This window comes from Prionailurus viverrinus, chromosome X, assembly GCF_022837055.1.
Source record: "Prionailurus viverrinus isolate Anna chromosome X, UM_Priviv_1.0, whole genome shotgun sequence".
Lineage (NCBI taxonomy): Eukaryota > Metazoa > Chordata > Mammalia > Carnivora > Felidae > Prionailurus > Prionailurus viverrinus.
The window spans coordinates 51,853,678-51,878,167 of NC_062579.1; the positions used below are offsets into that span (position 1 = coordinate 51,853,678).

At 41.8% G+C, this 24,490-nt stretch overlaps 1 protein-coding gene across 1 annotated transcript; it reads left to right on the forward strand.

The window, feature by feature from the left end:
- DGAT2L6 (diacylglycerol O-acyltransferase 2 like 6) lies at positions 1–24,099 on the forward strand. The gene is made up of 7 exons (XM_047844917.1): positions 1–85; positions 17,122–17,232; positions 17,761–17,831; positions 18,193–18,397; positions 19,784–19,958; positions 23,304–23,515; positions 23,945–24,099. Exons 1-7 carry the CDS (start codon positions 1–3, stop codon positions 24,097–24,099), a joined length of 1,014 nt encoding a protein of 337 aa, XP_047700873.1.
- Positions 24,100–24,490: the final 391 nt, after the last annotated feature.

The window sequence follows — 24,490 nt, forward strand, 5'->3', positions numbered from 1 at the left end:
ATGGCCTTCCTTTCCCGACTGGATCTTCACGAATGCCTCCAAACCCTGTCTGTTTTGCAGTGGCTCCCCGTCTACGTATTTTTAGGTAAGTGAACACCAGGGGTTGGAGAGCACATGAGAACAGGCCAAGAACGAGGGCAAGAATCCCAGATGAGGAAGGCTCCAAAGAGATCATTTGGCTGGTTTCCCCCCCCACCCCACCCGCCCTCTCTGGGAAGGACTATTGCTTCTCACCCAGAAAGATGGATGCTGTTGAGCAAGAATGAAATCATTAGGTTTCTAATGAAATCATCAGATTTCCCTCTTTCCAACTGAGGGCATGAAGGCCATGAGTGAGCCTTTGGTTGTTCTGGTTTAAAGATCACCGCAGCCTTCCCAGGACTGCCCCCTCTTTTTTTTTTTTTTTGTTAATTTCAAGATTTTATTTAAATTACAGTTAGTTAACATATAGTGTAATATCACTTTCAGGAGTAGAATGTAGTGATTCATCACTTACAGCACTCAGTGCTCACCCCAACAAGTGCTCTCCTTAATGCCCATCACCCATTTTATGCATCCCCCTGCTCACCCCCTCTGAACTTGCCAAAAAGAGTCCTATTCAGGGTTGGGGGCAAAGGTGATGGTGGCTTGCAGAGTTGGTATTGCTAGGTAGGCATAAGGTGATTTTCTAGTCTAAAACTATGGGGAGAAAATTCTGGAAAATCTGGGAGCTGCCCTAGTGACTCATTAAACAAACATTTTTTAAAAGTTTTTAAAACATTTATTTATTTTTGAGAGAGAGAGAGACAGAGAGAGAGTGCAAGTGGGGATGGGGCAGGGAGAGAAGGAGACATAGAATCTGAAGCAGGCTCTAGGCTCCAAGCTGTCAGCAGAGAGTCCAACGTGGGGCTCGAACCCACAAGCCGTGAGTTCATGACCTGAGCCAAAGTTGGATGCTTAACCAACCGAGCCACCCAGGCACCCCAGACAGAACTTTAATAAAAGGCAAGTTGTGCAGTGGACTCAGAGCATGGCAATTATCAGTGCTGGGCAAATGGGTTGAGAGTGCTAAGCTTTTCCCAACCGGAATCTAGGACTTCATGGGCAACCAATTCCAGGGCCAAAGCTTGGAAACTGGATGGGGAGAAATGTCACCCTGAAGGCAGCCAATTCCAATCTATGGGAGACTATATGATCCCTTAGAGCAGAGGGTCTTAACCAAAGGCCTATGGACCTAGAATTGGGGGTAGGGGTGGACAACTTTGAATTCATATAGCAAAATTTACCTTTATTTTCACTAGCTTCGAATTGAAATAATGAATGTAGGCAACAAGCCACAGAAACATTAACAGCACCAGTGAATTTGTCAGTAATAGACATCACAGATTTGCGTTTCATTTGCCAGTTGTTGCAGGCATCTCGAAATGTCATTTATGCTCACGACTACTTCAAAATGCCAGTGGTTATTGGAACTGCCATTGGGTCTGGTTATTTGATGCAAAAACCAAGAAGCCCATGTTACTATGACACATTTTTGGTGATGTTTTGAGAACTGTGTTTTAATATGTTGCATTTCCTTTGTAAGTCTATATATTTTATTTTGTGCATTTATAATATTATTCAGAGAAGGGGTCCATAGGCTTCACCAGACTGCCAAAGGCATCTGTTACTGCCAAAGATGATGACTTATTGAGCCTTATTGAAATCAAATCATGCTGAGCACTTAGTTCATCAATGGCCTGACTCTAGCTGTATTAAGGGGGAAAAAAGCGATTTTTTTTGTAAACTTGCTTCTAGTCTTTCATATTTTCTGTTTTCCTTTGCGTTTGTCTTAACGTCCTCAAACAGACCCTTTTGACAAGTTGCAGCCCTCAGTTAGGAAAGTGAGGGGGGCACAGGAATGTCCTAAAAGTCTTGGTATTGCGGTGGCAGCCACCATTTCAAGTCTGGATCCTAGAAAGAGTGGGCAAGTCTGGGGACTAGAGAGCAGGGAAAAGAGGTCAAGAGAGGAAGAGGGGCGCCCAGGTGGCTCAGTCAGTTAAGCGTCCAACTTTGGCTCAGGTCATGATCTCCCAACTCTGTGAGTTTGAGCCCTAAGTCTGGCTCTGTGCTGACAGCTCAGAGCCTGGAGCTGCTTTGGATTCTGTGTCTCCCTTTCTCTGCCCCCCCCACAAAGATAAACATTAAAAAAATTTTTAATAAAAGAGAGAGGAAGAGGTGTGTAAGTTCTTCCCTTTAGGTGTGGAGTCTGTACTGACCCAGAAACCCTTTGTGTGGTCTTCGAACACAAGTGCCCAGATTATTCTGACTCTTCTAGGGAGCACTCCTCAATAAAATGTTTTCATTTTTCTCCCAGAAAATGATTTATTTTTAAGTATTTTCTTCTCTCTTCCTTTCCCCCTTTCAAAGGACACTGTGGACAGGGATAGGGTACAAGGCATATCCAACACTGAATATGTAAGGGCCCAGAGGTGAGGGTTAGCCTCCTAGTAATGCCCACTTCCCGCCCCCCCCCCCCCCGCCATCTTACCAGCTTCCACTTCTTCTGGAAGAGCTGGAGGTGTGGGGTGGGGATGTTATGGACAAATGATGGCACCTACGTGTCTTAAGTGAAAACACTAATAATAAGTGTGAATGTTTTCTTTCACCTGCATTTTTAAAAGTTTTTTTTAATTGTGGTAAAATACATATAACATCAAACCAACCATTTTAACTATTTTTCAGTGTACATTAGAGCAGCATTAAGTACATTCAGTGTTGTGCAACTGTCACCACCATCCACCCCCAGAGCTCTCTTCCTGAAGTCTGTACCCATTGAACAAGAACTCACCATTGTCCCCTCCCCCCAGCCCCTGGCAACTACTCTTCTACTTTCTGTCTCTGTGAATTTGACTCCTCTGGGTACTTCATATAAGTGGAATCATACACTTTTTGTCCTGTTGCGACTGGCTTATTTCACTTAACATAATATCTTCATGTTTTACCCACACTTTATCACATGACAACATTTCCTTCCTTGTTAAGGCTGAATAATATTCTATTGTGTGAATATTGTAAATAATGCTTCTGTGAACATGAGTGTTCAAATATATCTCTGTGATCCTGTTTGCAATTCTTTTGGATATATTCCCAGAAGTGGAATTGCTGGATCACATGGAAATTCCATTTTAAATTTTTTTGAGGAACAGCTACACTGTTTTCCACAGCACCTGCACCCATTTTACATTCCCACCAACAGTGCACAAGTTCCAATTTCTCCACGTTCTCTCCAACACTTCTTTATTTTCTGGGGGTTTTTAATAGGAGCCATCTTAATGAATGTGAGGTGATATCTCATTGTGGGATTTTGATTGCATTTCCCTAACAATTAGTGATGTTAAACATCTTTTCATATGCTTGTTAGCCATTTGTCTTGACTTATTTTTTTTCTTTTTAAAAAATGTTTATTTATTCATTTTGAGAGAGAAAGAGAGCAAGCACGAGCAGGCAGGGGTAGAGAGAGAATCTCAAGCAGGCTCAGCGCCGCCAGCACGGAGCCCGACACCGGGCCCGGTCCTACAAAGTTTGAGATCATGACCTGAGTGGAAACCAAGGGTCAGATGCTTAGCCGACCGAGCCACCCAGGTGCCCCTATCTTGTCTTGTTTTACATTGATTATTTTTATCATTCCATTTGCCTTCCTCTACTAGGTTAGATGTTATACATCCTGTTTCTATCATTTTAGTGATTGTGCTAGAAATACAACATGAATCTTGGGTGTTGGAGCATCTGTAACAGTGTAAGATGTCCCCAGAAGTGCCTAAGACATTCAAATCTGTTCAATAGTTATAGAGCAAATACTAATTACAAGGTGGTGACGGTCCTTGTCGAAACTACCATGGATCAAGTACAAACTCCTTACTATCTAGCAACAAAGATAAAGCAATCATTAGTTCCACCACTGTACACAGTTTATGCATCAGTGCTGGACACACACAGAAGTCACTACGATGTAAGACAGACTGTAGTAAGTGAAAGAAATAGTCACAACAAAGTGATACTAGGGTTTCAGGGAAAAATTATCACACCAAGTTGAGGGGATCAGGAAAAGCAGGAAATAGAAACAGTGAAACATGATGAACAGGACATGGGTTCTCGTTTGTCAAACTTGGATAACAATTAGATGTGTGACTTCCAACAAGTATTTGGACCCCTCTAAGCCTCAGTATCCCCATCCTCTTAGCTTGGTATACAGTAAATGCTCCATATAGAATAGCTTCCATCCTCCCTTCCTTTCTTCCTTCCTTCCTTCCTAAATTCCTTCCTTCCTTAATTTCCTTCTTAATTTTTTCATGCACCTGCTTTCCTTCATTCCTCTCTCTTGCTCAGAGCCTCCCTCAGCACCTCTCCACTTTCCTGAATGACGTTTAGAATCATGGCTGATTACTGAGCATCCCTGAAAGTAATGGGAGAGGAAATAGGGGGAAAGAGGAGAAAAAGGAGAGGAACAAGAAGGAGGGAAGAAGGGAGAAGAGAGGAATGAAAAGACAGTTTGGGGGAGGTGTAAAATACAAATATTCGTGACCCTTAGAATTAGGCAATGGCCCTGAGAGGCCCTCTGAGAGCCAGCTTCCATTGGAGGATGGCTCTCTGTCTCTTCTTTTCTGGGCATGTGTCACCATCTACCTAAACTGTTGCAATATCCGCTTTCCTGGCTCTCTACCCTCTAGTCTTCACCCTCTCCAATCTATTCCACTGCTTGCTCCCAGTAGAGTCTTTTGAAAACATCTTTAATTACAGTCCTCTCCTGCTCAAAAATAGTCAGTGATTTCCCACTGCCTACTCAGTGACGTACAAATGTGTTAGCCTGGGCATTCAAGGCCCTCCTCCACTCTCTGGCTCTAACCTTTAACCAGCTCATCCCCCCACTCTTCCCCTATAAGAAGCTTGTGTTCCAAGCAGTCTATTCATAGAACAAACATAAAGGGTACTCTCCCACTCCTTCACCTATGCTCTGACTATTCCCTCCACTGGAAAGATGTTCTGATCCCTCTCCCTGGACTAATTATCATGGACAACCTGTCCTTTGAAATATTGCTCAATTCACATCTTCTCTGCAACATTTTCTAGCCAACCCAAGACCGTATCACCTCTGAAAGTCCAAAGCACTTTGTAAAAATAGGTTAGGTAGCAGCCCTTGTATCCTTTGCCCCCTCTACTCAATAAGCCCCATGAGAATAGGAGCCATATCTTGTCATAGTTATATTTCTCACAAGACCAGGCCTGACACTAAATTGACACTAAATTCTAAATTCTCCCTCAGTAGAGACCATTAAGTCCATCTCTTTTTCTTTTTCCTCTCTTTCACCTGGTCACCTCTGATCACCCCCCACTTTTTTTAGGTCTGCCTTCTTTCTCTGGTTTCTGATACTACATAAAATAGAACATAGTCTTAGTAATCAGATAGGCCAGGTCTTCCACCTGTTGCTACTGGACCTTGTGCAAGTAAGTCAATGTTATTTCTTCTTAAAGTTTATCTATCTAATTTTGAGAGGGGGAGGGGCAGAAAGAGAGGGAGAGAGAGAATGCTAAGCAGGCTCTGCACTCTCAGTGCAGAACCTGATGCAGGGTTTGACTTCACAAGCTGTGAGATGATGACCTGAGCCAAAATCAAGAGTTAGACACTTAATTGACTGAGCCACCCAGGTGCCTCCATCAATACTATTTTTATGTGATCTTCACAAGTAAGCCATTCACCCTCCACCATTGTAGAAACAGAGTATAGTATCTGCCTCTAAAGACCATTCTGAAGATCAAAGAGCCAAAAAAAAAATCCTCAATAGATGTTCATTTTCTTTCTTTCTGTTATAGAAATTGACATTACTTCAAGTCCAACCACTCCAACTCATAAGACACTGCCAACCTTGCCATTTAATCAACAGAGGAAAGCCAACCACTTCTTTTTTTTTAATTAATTTATTTTTTTTATGAAATTTATTGACAAATTGGTTTCCATACAACACCCAGTGCTCATCCCAAAAGGTGCCCTCCTCGATACCCATCACCCACCCTCACCTCCCTCCCACCCCCCATCAACCCTCAGTTTGTTCTCAGTTTTTAACAGTCTCTTATGCTTAAAGCCAACCACTTCTGAGACAAGCACCCTACATTCTGATTTCATTGCATCTTCAGGAAGAATAATGAGTAACTAGATCCTAGAAAATTAGGCAAATAGAGACTTTAATACTTTCCTAGCATTCCCAGATCCTTCAAGGCATTATTAATTCACCCCCTACATCTGATCAACTGCCAAACTCTGAAAATTCTACCTCCATAGTATCTTTCAAATTGGTTTGAGAAATAGTAACCTACTTCGTGTTCCCATTGTCTCTCATCTAAACTACTGCATCTTGGGGCACCTGAGTGGCTCAGTCAGTTGAGTGTCTGACTCTTGATTTTGGCTCAGGTCATGATCTCAGTTCATGGGATTGAGTCCCACACTGGGCTCTGTGCTCACAGCACAGCACAGAGCCTGCTTTGGATTCTCTCTCTCCCTCTCTCTGCCCCTTTCCTGCTCGCTCTCTCTCTCTCTCTCTCTCTCAAATATAAACACTTTAAAAATATATTACTGCATCTCTTAATTAGTGCCTACAGTTTCTCTTGCTACTACAGTTGTCTCAAATTATCTTCCTGATACACAGATATGATCATGCTGTTCCTCTGCTTGATAACCTTCACTGGCTTCATATTTCCTCTAGCATGAAGCCTAATCTCCCCAGGTTCCTTCTCAGTTCCATCTCCTATTCCATGTCTTCCCGGTCTCCCTGTACTTTTTCAGGTTATGGTGTTATGGGCCTTGGGCTCCTCCATCTACAGATCTTTGTTCAAGTTCTTCCTCATGCATGGAAAGCCCTTCCTCCACTAATCTCTCTGTCAGAATCCTACTCTTTCTCCAAAATTCAACTTAAATCTTACCCTCCACAAGAAGCCTTTCCAGGTTCTCCAGCAGTAAAGAATGGTCTTCTGCTTGGGTTCACATAAAATAACATTTGACTATATAGTCTTACCCTCTGGAATCTATCCACTATTTATGGTATCAATTTTCTCCACTAGACTGTCAGTTCCTGGAAGGCATGAACTTTCTTTCCCACAGGTATTAATATGAGGTAACACACACAAAGTGTCTAAAATAGCTCTTGGCACATAGTAAAGACTCCACAAATGCTACCTACTTTTTTCCTAAAGCTTGGAACTTTTTATTCCCCCAAAGTTTGACCACTCTGAGCATCACATTTGTACATATATAAAATGGGGATAATAAAATTATCTATTTGTCAGGGTTATGATAGAATTAAATGAGATAATGTACATTAAGTCCTGAACGAGTGCTTATTAATAATAAGTGCTGAGGGTGCCTCAGTGGCTCAGTTAAGCATCTGACTCTTGATTTCAGCTCAGGTCATGATCTCACAGTTCATGAGTTTGAGCCCCACATTGGGCTCTGTGCTGACAGCATGGGGCCTCCTTGGGATTGTCTCTCTCCCTCTCTTTCTCTCTCTCTCTATCCCTCCCCTGATCTCTCTCTATCTCTAAATAAATAAATAAATAAATAAACTTAAAAATTTATAAAACAAAAGAAGCTTAGTGTCTAATACGGACAGGGCTAGACTTGTGAGGTACTAACTACATAAGCACCAGAGTGAAACAGGGTCAAACAGAAGCACAAGTAATGTGCTGTGGTTGTGTGGAGGAGGGAACCCTTCATTCTGAGCAGAGAATCACCAAAAGTATCATCAAGGGGGTATCATTTGAGCAAATCCTTGAAGGCTGAAAGAACTTTGATAGGCAGAAAGTTGAAGAGAGGGTAGTCAGAATAAAGGAACAGCACCACCAAAGGTATAGAGTTGGGAATGGGGAGTACACTAAGGTGGTTGGGCCCCTGTTTCCCATATTTCAGCCATTCACATCCCACCTTCTGGATTTTCTACAGTTGAGTACCACCTATGTTATTATGACTTAACATTTTTTTCCAAATTGACTCATTGCTGTTACCTAAAATAGTGTATTATAACAGATATTTTAGATCACTACCATAAATTCACTTTTTATTCACTATATATTAAAATGATTTACCATCCATACACCACCTCAGATCATCTAGTGTACCTACAGTGATATAAGGACAATGCTTTGAGAAATACTGGGCTAGAGCATAAGCAGTATGAGTGCAGGTAGTGAGAGATGAGGTGAGGAAGGTGTTTGGGGCTAGTCCACGGAGGGACTACATGTTTACACTTTTTTTCTGTTGCAGTGGGAAAATATTGAAGGTTTCAGAGGCAAACAACATTATGACTGTGCTTTAGAAAGCAATCTGGCAATAACATGGAAAATGGACCAGAGGGGAAGGGACACGCAGGCAAAAAGAACAGACTCAAGATTGCAGTCCAAACCCGAGGAGATCAAGCCTTCAACCATAGCAGTAGCAATGGAGATACAGGCAGGAGAATGAATGGGAAAGAGAAAGAAGTCGAAGATAGTGCCAAAACATTGAAACTGTGACGTTTATCTTGAGGCCTAAAAGATAAATAGGAACTAGTCAGGAAAGAGCTGAGGAAAGGTTCTTCCAGGTAAAAGGGACAAAATGCACAGAGGCCCAGAGGCTAGAGAGCAGAATGAATTGAAGGAACTGACGGAACAGTATGGTGGAGTGCAGAGGACAAGGGGGGTGGCCCGGGGCTCCACCACAGAGTACCTTTGAAACCCAGATTACAAGACTGGACTTCACCCTGAGTCATAGGAAGCCATGTTAGATGTTGAATTATTAAATTACCATTTGCTCCCCAATGTTCTTATATTTACACCATTTGGTGAAGAAACTTTTTCCCATTGTATATTATTGACTCTTTTGCCATAGTTAATTGATCATATATGTGTGGGTTTATTTATGGGCTCTCTAAACTATTGCATTGATCTATGTTTTTTTTTCAATGTTTGTTTTTGAGAGAGAGAGAGACAGAGTGTGAGCAGGGGAGGGGTAGAGAGAGAAGGAGACACAGAATCTGAAGCAGGCTCCAGGATCTGAGCTGTCAGCCCAGAGCCTGACATGGGGCTCAAACCCCCCAACAAGATCGTGATATGAACTGAAGTTGGACACTCAACCTACTGAGCCACCCAGGTGCCCCTGATCTATGTGTTTTTATGCCAATACAATACTGTCTTGATTACTATAGCTTTGTAGTATAGTCTGAAATCAGGAGTATGATACCCCCAGCTTTATTCTACTTTCTCAAGATTGTTTTGGCTATTCAAGATTTTTGGAAGTTCCACACAAAGTTTAGAATTATTCTAATTCTGTGAAAAATGTCATTGGAATTTTGATAGAGATTGCATTGAATTTGTAGATTCCTTAAGGTGGTATGGAAATTTTAACAATGTTAATTCTTCCAATCCATGAGCACAGACCATTTTTCCATATATATGTGTCTTCTTCACTTTCCTTTATCAATGTCTTGTAGTTTTCAGTGTACAGGTCTTTCACCTCCTTGGGTAAATTTATTCCCAGGTATTTTTTTATGCAGTTGTAAATGGGATTGTTTTCTTACACTCTCTTTGTGATGGTTTGTTGTTAGTGTATAAAAATGCAGCAGATTTCTGTATATTGATTTTATTTCCTGCAACTTTACTGAATTCATTTATTAGTTCTAACAGTTTTTTTTTGTGGTCTTTAGGATTTTCTCTATATAGTATCATGTGATCTACAAATGTGAGTATTTTACTTCTTCCTTTCTGATTTGTATCCCTTTTCTTTCTTTCTTTCTTTTTTTTTTTTTTTTTTTTTTTTTGGTCTAATTGCTGTGATTAGGACTTCCAATATCATGTTGAATAAAAGTGGTGAGAATGGGCATCTTTGTCTTGTTCCTAATCTTAGCAGAAAAACCTTCAGCTTTTCACTGATGAGTATGATGTTAGCTCTGGGTTTGTCATATATGGTCTTTATTATATTCAGGTCCATTCCCTCATGAGTTTTTATCATAAATGGATGTTGAATTTTGTCAGGTGCTTTTTCTGCATCTATTGAGATAATCATGTTATTTCTATCCTTCATTTTTATTAATGTGGTGTATCATGTTGTTTGATTAGTGGATGCTGAACCATCCTTGCATCTCTGAAATAAATCCCACTTGATCATAGTATATGATCCTTTTAAATGTGTTACTGAATTCAATTTACTAATATTTTATTGAGGATTTTTGTGTTTTGTTCACTAGGGATATTGGCCTATAATTTTTTCCCTTTTTCTTTTTTTCTTTTTTCGTGTGTGTGTGTGTGTGTGTGTTGTTGTTGTTCTTGTCTGGTTTGGGTATCAGGTTACTTCTGGCCTCATGAAATGAGTTTGGAAGTGTTCCCTCCTTTTCAGTTTTTTGGAAGAGTTTGAGAAGAGTAGGTAATAAATCTTTTGTGAGTGTTTGGTAGAATTTACCAGTGAAGCCATCTGATCCTGGACTTTTGTTTGTTGAGAGATTTTTAATTACCGGTCAGTCTAGTTCTTCATGATTCAATCTTAGAAGATTGTATGCTTCTAGGAATTTATCCACTTCTTCTAGGTTTCCAATTTGTTGGCATAATAATTGTTTTTTTATTTTAATGTTTATATATTTTTGAGAGAGAAAGAGACAGAGCATAAGTGGGGGAGGGGCAGAGAAAGAGGGACACACAGAATGTGAAGCAGGCTCCAGGCTCCAAGCTGTCAGCACAGAGCCTGACGCAGGGCTTGAACCCACGAACTGTGAGATCATGACCTGAGCCAAAGTCAGACGCTCAACCAACTGAGCCACCCAGGTGCCCCTGTGGCATAATAATTGTTAATGTCTCTCGTGATCTTTTGTATCTCTATGATATCAGTTAAAGTGCTCCTCTTGCATTTCTATTTTTATTTATTTGAGCCCTCTCTTTTTTCTTGATGAGTCTGGCTAAAGATTTGTCAATTTTGCTTATCTCTTCAAAGAACAAGGTCTTAGTCTGGGGTGCCTGGGTGGCTCAGTTGGTTAAGCGGCTGACTTTGGCTTAGGTTATGACCTCACAGCTCATGAGTTCAAGCCCCACAGTGGGCTCTGTGCTGATAGCCTGGAGCCTGCTAACAACTCAGCTTGGTTCGGATTCTGTGTCTTCCTCTCTCTCTGCCCCTCCCTTGCTCGCGCGCGCTCTCTCACTCTCTGTCAAAAATAAATAAACATTTAAAAAACAAGAACAAGCTCTTAGTTTTATTGATCTTTTCTGTTGTCTTTTTACTCTTTGTTTCATTTATTTCTGCTCTGATATTTACTGTTTCCTTCCTTCTATTCACTTTGAGCTTTATTTGTTCTTTTTCTAGATCCAGTAGATGTAGCGTTAGGTTGTTTGACATTTTTCTTGTTACTTGAGGTAACCGTGTATTGCTATAAAGTTCCCTCTTAAAACTGCTTTTGCTTCTTCCCACAATTTTTGGACTACTGTATTTCTATTTTCATTTGTCTCCAGGTGTTTTTAATTTTCTCCTTTGATTTCTTCATTGACCCATTGGTTGTTCAGTAGCATGTTGTTTAGCTTCTACATACTGGGATGCTTCCAGTTTTCTTCTTGTAGTTGATTTCTAGTTTCATAGTATTGTGATTGGAGGAAAATCCTTGATATCTCAATCTTTTTAAATTTACTGAGACTTGTTTTGTGGCCTAATATGATCTATCCTGGAGAATGTTTCATGTGCACTTGAAAAGAAAGTGTATTATGCTACTTGGGGAAGATATATTCAGTATATGTCTATTAAGTCCATCTTGTCTCATGTGTCATTAAGGCTGACGTTTCCTTATTGCTTTTCTGTCTGGATAGTCTATCCATGATGTAAGTGAGGTATTAAACTATTACTTTATTGCTTGCTGTCAATTTCTTCCTTTAGGTCTGTTAATATTTGTTTTACATATTTATGTGCTTCTACGTTGGGTGTGTAAATATTTACAAATATTATATCCTCTTGTTAGATTGACCCCTTTATCATGAAGTAATATCCTTCTTTGTCTTTGTTTGCAGTCTTTGTTTTGAGGGTTCTTTTTTGACATTTTATTTTATGTTTATTAAAGTACAATTGACATACAATGTTACATTAGTTTCAGGTGTGCAACATAGTTATTCAGCAACTCTATAGTTATGCTATATTCACCACAAGTGTAGCTACCATCCGTCACCATACACACTATTACAATACCATTTACTATATTCCCTATGCTGTACCTTTCATTCCCATGACTTACTCATTCCATGATTTAAAGCCTGTGCTTCCCATTCCCCTTCACATTTTGCCCATCCCCCTTCATAGCCATCAGTTTGTTCTCTATATTTATGGGTATGTTTCTGCTTTGCAGTTTTCTTTTTTCATTTTGTCTTGAACAATCCTAAAAACTGTATTTTTACTCCCCCCGTGTTCTTTTTTTTAAAGTAAACTCTACCCCCAACAGTGGTGTCTCCCTGCCCATGTTCCCTGGGGGTGCCTCTGGATGTGAGACAAACCTGAACCTGCCCCTCAGGCTGAAACTTGAGGACAAGAAAATAAAACTTTTTCACATGAAGACTGGGGGATTTGTTTCAGTCTGTTGTTTGTGCAGTGCCCTGTGGGTGGTAGCCTGCCAAAGACTATCTCTCCAATTATTTTGGACTCATGGGGCCCAGAAATGCAATTCCCCCTGGCCACCCACGCCACGTGCTCAGGGGGTGTCCTTTGTGTGGGCTGCATGTGCTTGCTGACTTAGTGGGCCACAACTGTGAACATGAGGGTGGGGCACTTGGCCAGCCCAGCTGCAGTGGGGTAGGCTACACCTGCAGTTCATGGGTGGCACTCCCAGTGGAGCTAGCAGGCTAGAGGTAGGGTTTGTAAAAGTCACCTGCTAGTGCCAACCAATAAAGCAGAAGAACTCAAAAATGACACCCACCAGTGCCTCCATCCTTGGAAAGCATCCCAACAAGTTTCTGCTTCTTCAGCAGATGATTTAAGATTAACAAATGAGTGTCCTTATCAGATAAAGGGTTAGTATCCAAAATCTACAAAGAACTTATCAAACTCAACACCCAAAAAACAAATAATCCAGTGAAGAAATGGGCAAAAGACATGAATAGACACTTCTCCAAAGAAGACATCCAGATGGCCAACCGACACATTAAAAAATACTCAACATCACTCATCATCAGGGAAATACAAATCAAAACCACAATGAGATACTACCTTACACTTGTCAGAATGGCTAACATTAACAACTCAGGCAATAACAGATGTTGGCGAGGATGCAGAGAAAGAGGATCTCTTTTGCATTGTTGGTGGGAATGCAAGCTGGTGCAGCCACTCTGGAAAACAGTATAGAGGTTTCTCAAAAAACCTAAAAAGAGAACTACCCTACAACCCAGCAATTGCACTATTAGGCATTTATCCAAGGGATACAGGTGTGCTATTTCGAAGGGACATATGCACCCCCATGTTTATAGCAGCACTATCAACAATAGCCAAAGTATGGAAAGAGCCCAAATGTCCATCGATGGATGAATGGATAAAGAAGATGTGGTATACATATATAATGGAGTATTACTCGGCAATCAGAAAGAATGAAATCTTGCCATTTGCAACCATGTGGATGGAACTGGAGGGTATTATGCTAAGTGAAATTAGTCAATCAGAGAAAGACAAAAATCATATGAATTCACTCATATGAGGACTTTAAGAGACAAAACAGATGAACGTAAGGGAAGGGAAATAAAAATAATATAAAAACAGGGAGTGGAACAAAACATAAGAGACTCACAAATATGGAGAACAAAAAGAGGGTTACTGGAGGGGTTGTGGGAGGGGGGATGGGCTAAATGGGTAAGGGGCATTAAAGAATTTACTCCTGAAATCATTGCTTCACTATATACTAATTTGGATGTAAATCTTAAAAAATAAAAAAAGTTAAATCATAAAAACAAAAACAAAAACAAATTAGTGTCCTCAAAATATGATCCAGGCTCCTTTCAAACTGTTGCTTTTGTGCTGGATCCCAGGGCAAGAGGGTCTGTACATAAGCCCTTTCAAGAGTGAATGAATCCTCTATTTCCTATGGCCCTATGGTTCTCCTGAAAGTAAACCCCATTGATTTTTAACACCAGATGCTGTGCAGTCTCATCTCTCTGGTGCAGTTCCCAAGGATTGGGAGGCCTGAAATGGGGGCACAAACCCCTCAGTCCTTAGGGATGAGCTCCAGATTTTGACACCACTTCCAATTGTGGGTCACTGTTCCTGAGGTGGGGGTTTCTTGCTAGACTGTGTCTCCACCTCTCCTATCTCAATGTGGCCCTTTTATTTTTTGTCATGGAGTCTCTGTTCAGCTAGGCTTCAGGCCCTTTTCAGAGGGAATTGTTCCTTCTGTAACTGTAGAGATACTGTGTTCGTGGGAGAAGGTGAGTTCAAGATCTCTCTGTTGAACCCTCCTGTGGCCAGTTGATCTTTAACAAAGACGCGAAAGCAATTCAGTGGAAGAAGGGTAGTGTTTTAAACAAATGATGCTGGAACAATTGGATATCCATATGTAGTAAATGAACCTTGATCAAAATCTCGCATCTTAGGGGCACTTCAGTGGCTCAGTTAAGTGTCCGACTTCAGCTCAGGTCATGATCTTGCGATTCGTGGGTTCAAGCCTCTCTCATTGGGCTCTCTGCTGACAACTCAGAGCCTGGAGCTTGCTTCAGATTCTGTGTCTCCCTCTCTCTCTGTCCCTACCCCGCTCTCTCTCTCTCTCTCTCTCTCTCATAAATGAATAAATATTAAAAAAAATTTAAACCTCACATCTTACTAAAAAAAATAACTCAAAGTGGATCAGAGACATAAATGTAAAACACAAAACTGTAAAATGTTTAGTAAAAAACTTATAAAGAAGCCTTCATTAAAAATAAGAAAAAGAAAACCTTCATGACATGTGAGGTAAAAAGTTCTTAGATTTTACATCAAAAGCACAATCTGGAAAGGGGGGAAATGATACATTTGACTTCATCAAAATTAAAAGCTTTTGCCCTAAGAAAGAGCCTGTTCAGACAATGAAAAGATAAAGCAGACCGGGAGAAAATGTTTGCAAATCACATATCCAACAAAGAACTTGTATCCAGAATATATAAAGGACTCTTCTTAAAACTCACCACTAAAAACAAAACAAAACAAAACAAAACAAAAAAACTCAATTGAAAAATGGACCAAAGTGAAATGAACAGACACCTCACCAAAGAGGATATACAGAAGGCAAATGGAAGCATCATTAAGTATTTGGGAAATGCAAATTAGAATTATGATGAGATACCACACTACACATCTATTAGAATGGCTTGGCCATCTTCAATATAAACTAAATTAGGAGCCTACTTTATGTGAACCTCTTCCGTGATAATCCACACTACGACTTCTCCCTTCAACATAGACGAGATATTGGAAGCATCTCCTGGTGTCAAGGCCATAATATGTAAGGGAGGGTCACGCACACATACACACAAATGGTTGTTCTCCATCATTCTTGCCTCAGATACCTTTGCTTTCTGTCACAGAACTCCTTGGTCCATGAACTTTATCTCTTCCATGTTTGGCCTCTGTTTCTCTTATGTCTTTAAATCCCACTTCTGTCACTGTGAGTCATGCCAATGACATTCGAACAGACCAGGTCTGGCAGGCTTCTCCTCAAAGGACGTTTATGGTCTCCTGAGGTGCCACACCTGCAGTTCAAATAGATTCCACAAGGAGGATGGTGTTTATCAAGGTATGGTTCTTGGTTAGACTACTGTTAGGACTTGTGAATAACTGAAAGAGATCAGATATAAGGTACACAATCCATCCATGCTTTTTAAATAACATCACATTTAAATAGCACAAATCTGGCAAAACACTAACATTTAAGTTTACCTATTATTGAAAAGAGAAAACACTTATTTTATCTTCTAGCCAGTCTATAGATATTTGTTAAACACCTACTGTGTGCAGGGCACTGTTCTAAATAATGGTGATGCAAACTAAATCTATTTGAAGCAAGATATAAGAGAAATTATACACTCAGACTACCTTTAATTAATGATTTTTGCTGAGTTTTCCTCTGGAGCTTACCTAGCAAATTTACTCTCATCTTTTATGAGGATCAGGGGTAGTAGGACATTTATAGATGGCAAGCTTCCTATAAAATTTCTCCCACCACTATTTTCTATTTAATTGGCATGCTTATAAAAACTATCTCAGCCAGCTCTTGCAAAGAGGATTCAGCCTATCACTAAGATTTCTTCTACTCCATAACATGATCTTTAAAGAAAGGCGTGTTCTATCTTTTTTCCTATTATTTTCATCTATGTCCAAAATTCAAGAGACAAACCCACTTCTAAGTAATTTTTGAGTTTCTTTCCATTCTCTGGAAATTTTATCTCTCGCAATGTGGTTACCTGGTCAAAGAAGTCATTCCCTTAGCTGGGTCTTTTTTCATTAACAATATGTGTACTTAGCCCCTCTTTCTCATGATTGCAGATTTTAAAATGGGAATTCCCACTGCTGTGAGATGCATCATGTTTACATTTCATAGCCTTTTGTGGCCCTTTGCTAACAGAGATAATATTTCCCCTTCTGAACTTTTGAAACATTTTGAATGAGACAAAATTGAACCTAGTAAAGCAGTTTCTAATACATGTTTTCTTCTCAGCATCAAACAGCCTGTGTACTGCAGACAGCCCTTCTCCGCTGGTATGTGCTGGTTTAGCAGTCCCACAAAGAAAGGAGGGTTGAGCTTTTAGAAAGGAATTCCTGAAGTCCCAGAATGGGGATTTCAGCCACTGGTGCAAGTGCTGCTCTTGGGAAGCCACTTGCCAAGGAGGGCTGCTGTCCTTTGACCCCAGCTGAGGGCCTGCTCTGAAAATGTCATGGTTATGCAGTTTCCCCAGTTAAGATCTCAGCCATCAAAAGTACCCAGATCCAAGGACTCAGAGGTCAGCCTGGACTACAGCAGAGTGGGGAGGGTTTGTGAGGGAAGTGGGAAAGAAGGGTCTCACACCAGCCTTGACCTGCTCCTTCAGTAGAGAGCAGAGATGGTAGTTAGAATTATATTAAACTTGAAGGAACCTGAAGGGCATAAACCCTTTGTGTCCCCTCAGGAGCAATTCCTATTATTCTTATACCCTACTTTCTGATGTTCACTAAATTCTGGATCTTGTCTGTGCTCGCCTTAACCTGGCTCGCCTATGATTGGAATACTCACAGTCAAGGTAAGAGATGGGAAGAATGGTGGTACCTGTCTGTGCCAAGGATGGAACCACAGGGAGAAGGAAATGGATGGAGAGAGTGGAAGAGGCATAGGGAGAAGGGGTGCAAAGAAGAAAGATGGGGAAAGGGAAAGGAAATGAGATAGGAAGGTGGACAGCAGGAAAAATTAAAAGGAGCAAATACGGGTAGAGGGAAGGAGAGGGAGAGAGGGGAGCAAATCTCAGCAAGGAACAGAGATCTCTCCCAGGCTTCCTAAGAAGAATTAAGAGGTTTCAGGGAATGTGCCCCCAGCCTTGGGATATCTTCCCATCACCTTCTTGGCTGGCTCCTGGAGAGCACGAACCTCCTATATCTTCTTGGGGGTTGGATTCAGGGACAGTACCTACAGCTCTGTGTTCTAGAATTACGGAAGTATAAAAATGAGAACTTCTCTGTGACCTGAGGACTGTAGAAAGAACCCTCCACCTCTGGGATAGGTAGAGGGATTGGCAATATCTCACCTGCTCTTTCCTTCCCTTTGGTATCCACAGGTGGTAGGCGTTCAGCTTGGGTACGAAATTGGACCCTCTGGAAGTATTTTCAAAATTATTTCCCAATAAAGGTAACCACCCTTCCTCTGAGTGCCCTTGGTTTATGTTGCCTGGACTCACCTTTCCCACTTAGCTCCATGTTTTCAAAGGCTTTAGTGGCCAGCAGTGAAGGTCAAGGCCCAGAGGGCATAATGCAGAGTAGGCACCCAAGATGGATGGGCAGGTGGGAAGATGGATAGATAGCAGCCTTTCTTCACAGTGGCAAATCCTATGAGCATCATAACCCCTGGAAATCCTATGACAATGATTACATCCCAATGAACAGGGATTTGAGGCTCCCCAAGGAAAATAGGCTATGTGCTAGTATATGGGTCCACATGTCCTCTCTTCCTTCCTCTTATCCACTTCTCTGAGTTAATCTCCCTCTAACAGCTGGTGAAGACTCATGACATCTCTCCGGAACATAACTATATCATTGCCAATCACCCCCATGGCATTGTCTCTTATGGTGTGTTCATCAACTTTGCTACTGAGGCCTCTGGCTTTTCTCGGATTTTCCCAGGCATCACTCCTTCAGTAGGGACCTTGGAAGGGATCTTCTGGATCCCAATTGTGCGAGAATATGTGATGTCAATGGGTGAGTATAAGAAATCATTCCATCCTCTGACCTACCTCAGGGCTCCGGCCCCAGTAAGCCCTAACAGTCCACATCTCACATCCTGCTAGAAGAGAACTTAGTAGAAAATGAGTCCAGAACACACTAAGCCAGTAAAAAGAATATGTGGCTAAACATCAGGTTATGTCCAAGATCTGGGAGGCAGGGTTTGGTTAGGCAGTAGGATAAGTTACAGGCATTTATAAGAGTTGCCAGGAATCCTTTCAGAGGAGAAAGCAGAAGACTGGATCTCAGGATTAAAGCAAAAGTGGAAAGCAAAAGGCAAAAGCCAAATGTGAAACCCAAATGTAGGAAAAATCAGACATGAATGGGGCAGCTCAGATGAACTTTGCTAGATTCTTTCTGGGATGTCACTTGGCTTATTTTGGCCATTTGTATAGCAGCTCTCAAAATCTCTTAAAGACATTTTAAAGTCTCTCATACTAGCTTGTACCCTCCTTGCCCATGATCTTCATTTCCTGGGAACCCCTTCAAACTTGCATAAGATGTCAAGGAATAAAGGATAGGCATACATCAGAATCCAAGATAACTTCCCCATGCCAGGCTTTAAGCCAGGGTACTGTGACAAATGTCCTTCTCTCTGGATGAATATTCCACTTCTGGACACCAGAAAACAACTGAAACCAAACATTAAAAAGATACATTTATCTGGAGAGGTTAGGTGGGACCACTGAGTCCCAGAGGATGATTCTGCTCCCCTCTGAGTTTGGCATGAACCAAATGATTAAGGCTTGGGGGCAACTTCTGCCATCTCAAGACAGAATAAAAAGTAATCCCAGAGTAAAGATGAAAAGCAGAAGTGAGGAAAGACTCCATGACTGTTGTGGAACAGCAGGGTGTTACCCTCATTCTATAGTTTGTCTACATTTCAGTTTGGTTTGTACAAGCTCCTGGATCTGCATACTCTACAGAAACCCAAGCCAATGGCTCCCAGTTGGCAGGTTGCTCTAGGGAGAAAGCAGGTTTCTGGTGGCTAGTCCTGATCACCCCTGAGGGAGAAAACTCTGGAGAGTCTCCAGACCTGTAAGACTGGGGAGAGTCAAAGATGGCTATGGTTTATGGGTAGAAATGGAAGCGATGGGCTTAAATACTATTGAGCTAAGAGGAAGCAGGCAGAGGAACTCAAGGTATCCCCAACTGTAGTAGTACAGAACCTCCAATGCCAGAAGCTGACCCTAAGGACTAACCTCAGGCTACGGCTAACCCAGGATGTGGAGGTCAAAGACAAAAAAGTGGAAACAATATTCAGGAAACAGAACTGTCTCCAGCAGGAAGAGCCCAGAGGAACCCCTCACCCCAATCTCAGGCACCAAGTTTGTTATGCTACTTGATTCTTTGCTTTCACAGGTGTGTGCCCAGTGAGTGAGTTGGCCTTGAAGTATTTGCTGACCCAAAAAGGCTCAGGAAATGCTGTGGTTATTGTGGTTGGTGGAGCTGCTGAAGCCCTCTTGTGCCAACCAGGAGCCTCTACCATCTACCTTAAAGAACGTAAAGGTTTTGTGAAGTTGGCACTGAAGACAGGGTGGGTCCCCAGGTTCTGTACCCTATTGTCAGGGTGCCATAGGTACTCTGTAGCACCTCTCCAGAATGGTTCCCTCCCTTGGAAACCCTTTAAAGGGGGCTCCCTCTTTACTATGATTGCTTCCCTCTGCTCCTTCACACTGTGTCTTAATGGTGTTTGGGCCTCCAGATACATTTGTAGGCATTTCTTTTACTTGAAGTTGGAGTAAGAACAGTAGGAAAAGACCTTTACCTCCTTCCCATTATCCTAGTTGGCTGTAGGTCTGGGGAAGTGGAGCTTCACTCTATATCAACCCATTAACTGAGAGGCCCAGAGAACCTACCCGGGGCAAGGAAGGCACTAGGCTTGGTGTTGTGGGGGTTGCAAAAATACAGAAGATATGGTTGTTGCCCCCAAACAGCATATAATTTGGTTTCAGGAATAGGATGCATTCCTTCAGCAGTCACTTAATGCTTACTGTGTGTCAGGCATAGTACTAGGCATTGAGGGTATAAAAATAAATAAGACCTTGTTCTTGCCTTTAAGAAACTGACAGTCCAGTGGGAACAACAGACATGCACACATATAACTATACAGGAGCCAACCACTTATCTCAACTACAACCCCCTCCCTGGTTTAAACTAGCATCATCTCTGCCCTAGATTATTACATAGTCTCCTAACTGCTCTACCTGCTCCTTTCCCTCTCTCCCCTACATCCAAGAGAATATTCTCAACTGTAGCTGATTACATTAAATGTGAGATTATGTCACTACTCCAAATGTTCCAATGGCTCCCATTTCACTCTGAGCAAAAGCCAAAATCTTTACAAGGGCCTGCAGAACTCTAAATAATCTGGTCCTTAGCCAGTCCTCATCACCTCCTGGTCTCACCCTTGCTTACTCTGTTAGAGCTACATTGGGCTCCTTGCTATACTTCAAACAAGCTACATGCTCCTGCCTTACGACCTTTGCTCTAGCTGTCCCCTCTGCCTGGAACATTATTCCTCCAAATAATTGTCTGATTGCTTTACCTCCTCCAAGTATTTGCTCAAATGTTGCTTCTCAATAAGGTCTATCTTGACCATCTTGCTCTACTTTTTCTGGTTGTGTTTATCATCCTCTTATATATCACTGATTTTATTTATTTATATATCTGTTTTTTGTTTATTTGTTATCATTGTTTACTTTCTGTCTTCCCTCAAGAAAAAAATGTAAGCTCCATGAGGACAAAATTGTTTTTATTTTATTTTATTTCCCCCCCGCCAGGGGAATTCTTTTTTTTTCTATTTTTTTTAATTTTTTTCTTCAATATATGAAATTTATTGTCAAATTGGTTTCCATACAACACCCAGTGCTCATCCCAAAAGGTGCCCTCCTCAATACCCATCACCCACCCTCCCCTCCCTCCCACCCCCCCATCAACCTTCAGTTTGTTCTCAGTTTTTAAGAGTCTCTTATGCTTTGGCTCTCTCCCACTCTAACCTCTTTTTTTTTTCCCTTCCCCTCCCCCATGGGTTTCTGTTCAGTTTCTCAGGATCCACATAAGAGTGAAAACATATGGTATCTGTCCTTCTCTGTATGGCTTATCTCAGCATCACACTCTCCAGTTCCATCCACGTTGCTACAAAGGGCCATATTTCATTCTTTCTCATTGCCACGTAGTACTCCATTGTGTATATAAACCACAATTTCTTTATCCATTCATCAGTTGATGGACATTTAGGCTCTTCCCATAATTTGGCTATTGCTGAGAGTGCTGCTATAAACATTGAGGTACAAGTGCCCCTATGCATCAGTACTCCTGTATCCCTTGGATAAATTCCTAGCAGTGCTATTGCTGGGTCATAGGGTAGGTCTATTTTTAATTTTCTGAAGAACTTCCACACTGTTTTCCAGAGTGGCTGCACCAGTTTGCATTCCCACCAACAGTGCAAGAGGGTTCCCATTTCTCCACATCCTCTCCAGCATCTATAGTCTCCTGATTTGTTCATTTTGGCCACTCTGACTGGCGTGAGGTGATATCTGAGTGTGGTTTTGATTTGTATTTCCCTGATGAGGAGCGACGTTGAGCATCTTTTCATGTGCCTGTTGGCCATCCAGATGTCATCTTTAGAGAAGTGTCTATTCATGTTTTCTGCCCATTTCTTCACTGGGTTATTTGTTTTCCGGGTGTGGAGTTTGGTGAGCTCTTTATAGATTTTGGATACTAGCCCTTTGATATGTCATTCGCAAATATCTTTTCCCATTCCGTTGGTTGCCTTTTAGTTTTGTTGGTTGTTTCCTTTGCTGTGCAGAAGCTTTTTATCTTCATAAGGTCCCAGTAGTTCATTTTTGCTGACAAAAATTGTTTTAATCCATTTTATTCACTGATGTGTCTCTAGGGCTCAAAACAGTGCTGACACATAGAAAAAACTCAGTAGATGTGCTATAATGGAGATATATACAAAGTGCTATGGTAGCAATAATTGATGAAAAAATTTTCACTCCCAATGTAGAAGTTTCATAAGTGGGTTACATCTGAATTGTGAGCTAAAATAGTAGGACTTGCCAATCAGACAAAATGGGAGAAAGAACTCAGTTGACCTACAATGTATCAAGCACTCTGTCAGGCCCTAGAGATTCAAAGATGAATGACACAGTTCCCACCTTTGATCAGCTTGACAGACAACTAGGGAGGAAGACAGGTAAGGAGATGACTGGAATAACTGAGTCAGAATAGTGTTAGTGTGGAGAAAGAGAAGCAGTAGATGAAGGGTACCTAATCTACACTGTGGAGGAGGGAACTGGAGGTAGTCAAAAAATGTTTCTTTAAGAGATTGAAATTGGAGCTGAGCATTGAAGGGCACAGTAGAATTAACTATGTGAAGACATAGGAAGCATTTCTGGCAGAGGGAGCAGAATGTACGAAGCAGCATAGACAAGCAGCAACTTGGCACATTTAGAATGGCTAAGCAGATTGCAAGGAAGTGGTGGGGAGAGAGGAAGCTTGCCAGGTAGGCAGGGCTAGAGCACAAAAGCCATGGTAAGCAGCATGATACAAAGTGAGGATCTCTGGAAGAGTTTTAAAGAGAGAAATGACATGTCCAGATACGCAGTTTAGGAAGATCACTCTGGATGCTGGGTGCAGTGAAGGCAGTTAGAGTGTCTAAAATTTGTTTCTTCCTATCAGGGGACAAGGTGCAGCAGCTCCCCACAAAGGGTTCATTTAGAAGGGTGGAGCATGGCAAGAATGAGACATGAAGATGTTTGGGTGCTTGGGTTCTTGTCCTACAATGGGATGTTTGGAAAGTCTTCCCACCTTGGAGAGGGTTTTGCTGGGGGGAAGCTACCTGGGAGAGTTAATACTTATGCTCCTTTCTTTGCAGAGCGTACCTTGTTCCTTCCTATTCCTTTGGAGAGAATGAGGTTCACAATCAAGAGACCTTCCCTGAGGGCACATGGATAAGGTTCTTCCAAAAAACCTTCCAGGACACATTCAAAAAAATCCTGGGACTAAATTTCTGTACCTTCCATGGCCGGGGCTTCACTCGAGAATCCTGGGGCTTCCTTCCTTTCAATCTGCCCATTACCACTGTTGGTAAGCTTTCCAATACCTCTGGACCACTCTGGTTCATTGATTCCCACCACCCAGGTCATCCATCAAGTCCAGGAGACCCAGCACATAGCTGGGATGGGCACTGGGAATTCCAGTAGGTATGGTTGAGGGCAGGGTGGGCAGGACAACTAAACAGATAAGAGTTGTTGCCATTCCGTAGCTGCCAAGAGAGCATCATTATTCACATGCATTCCTTCAACACTCTTCTGAGCTTACTCTCATTCTCTTCAGCATGCATGAGATTAGGTATTTGGAGAATATGGGATGGGATGGGGCTAGAGCAGAGGGAAAGAACAGAGGAAAGGGAGGAGACACAGATACTGAGTTTCAGTATGTGGATCCCTCTGAGGGATGGGTAATTTGAGTTGAGGAAGGGAGGCTCAGATGCTTGTCTCTTCTCCTTCTCCATAGTTGGGGAGCCCCTGCCAATCCCTAGGATTAAGAAGCCAAACAAGAAGACAGTGGACAAGTACCATGCACTCTACATCAGTGCCCTGCGCAAGCTGTTTGACCAGCACAAAGTTCAGTATGGCTTTCCTGAGGCCCAGGAGCTGACAATCATATAACAGGAACTAGATTCCCCCATCACTAAAGTCCTAAAGCATTGATGGATCCAAATAGGGTAACCCAGAAGGAAGAACTTAGGGAGAGAGGAGAATCTCAGGCATGAGGGAGGAGGCCAACCAAGCCAGAAAGTACTTAATGAATGGGGTTTTGCAGAAGAAACCAAAGAAGAGTAGGCAACAACCCACTATAGAAAGCAGAGTCTTTTTAATCCAAAGCTCTTTTTTTTTTTTTGCCCCCTGATTCCAGCCAACCCTCTGACCAAAGGAATGAGAAGCCAAAAACCACCACCGCTCCCCCTTACCAAACCTTAGTGACACCATCACTCTTTAGATTTAGGCTTAGAAGCCTTGTTGAGAACAGGAATAGTTTGTTTCCTTCTCCTCCTTACAA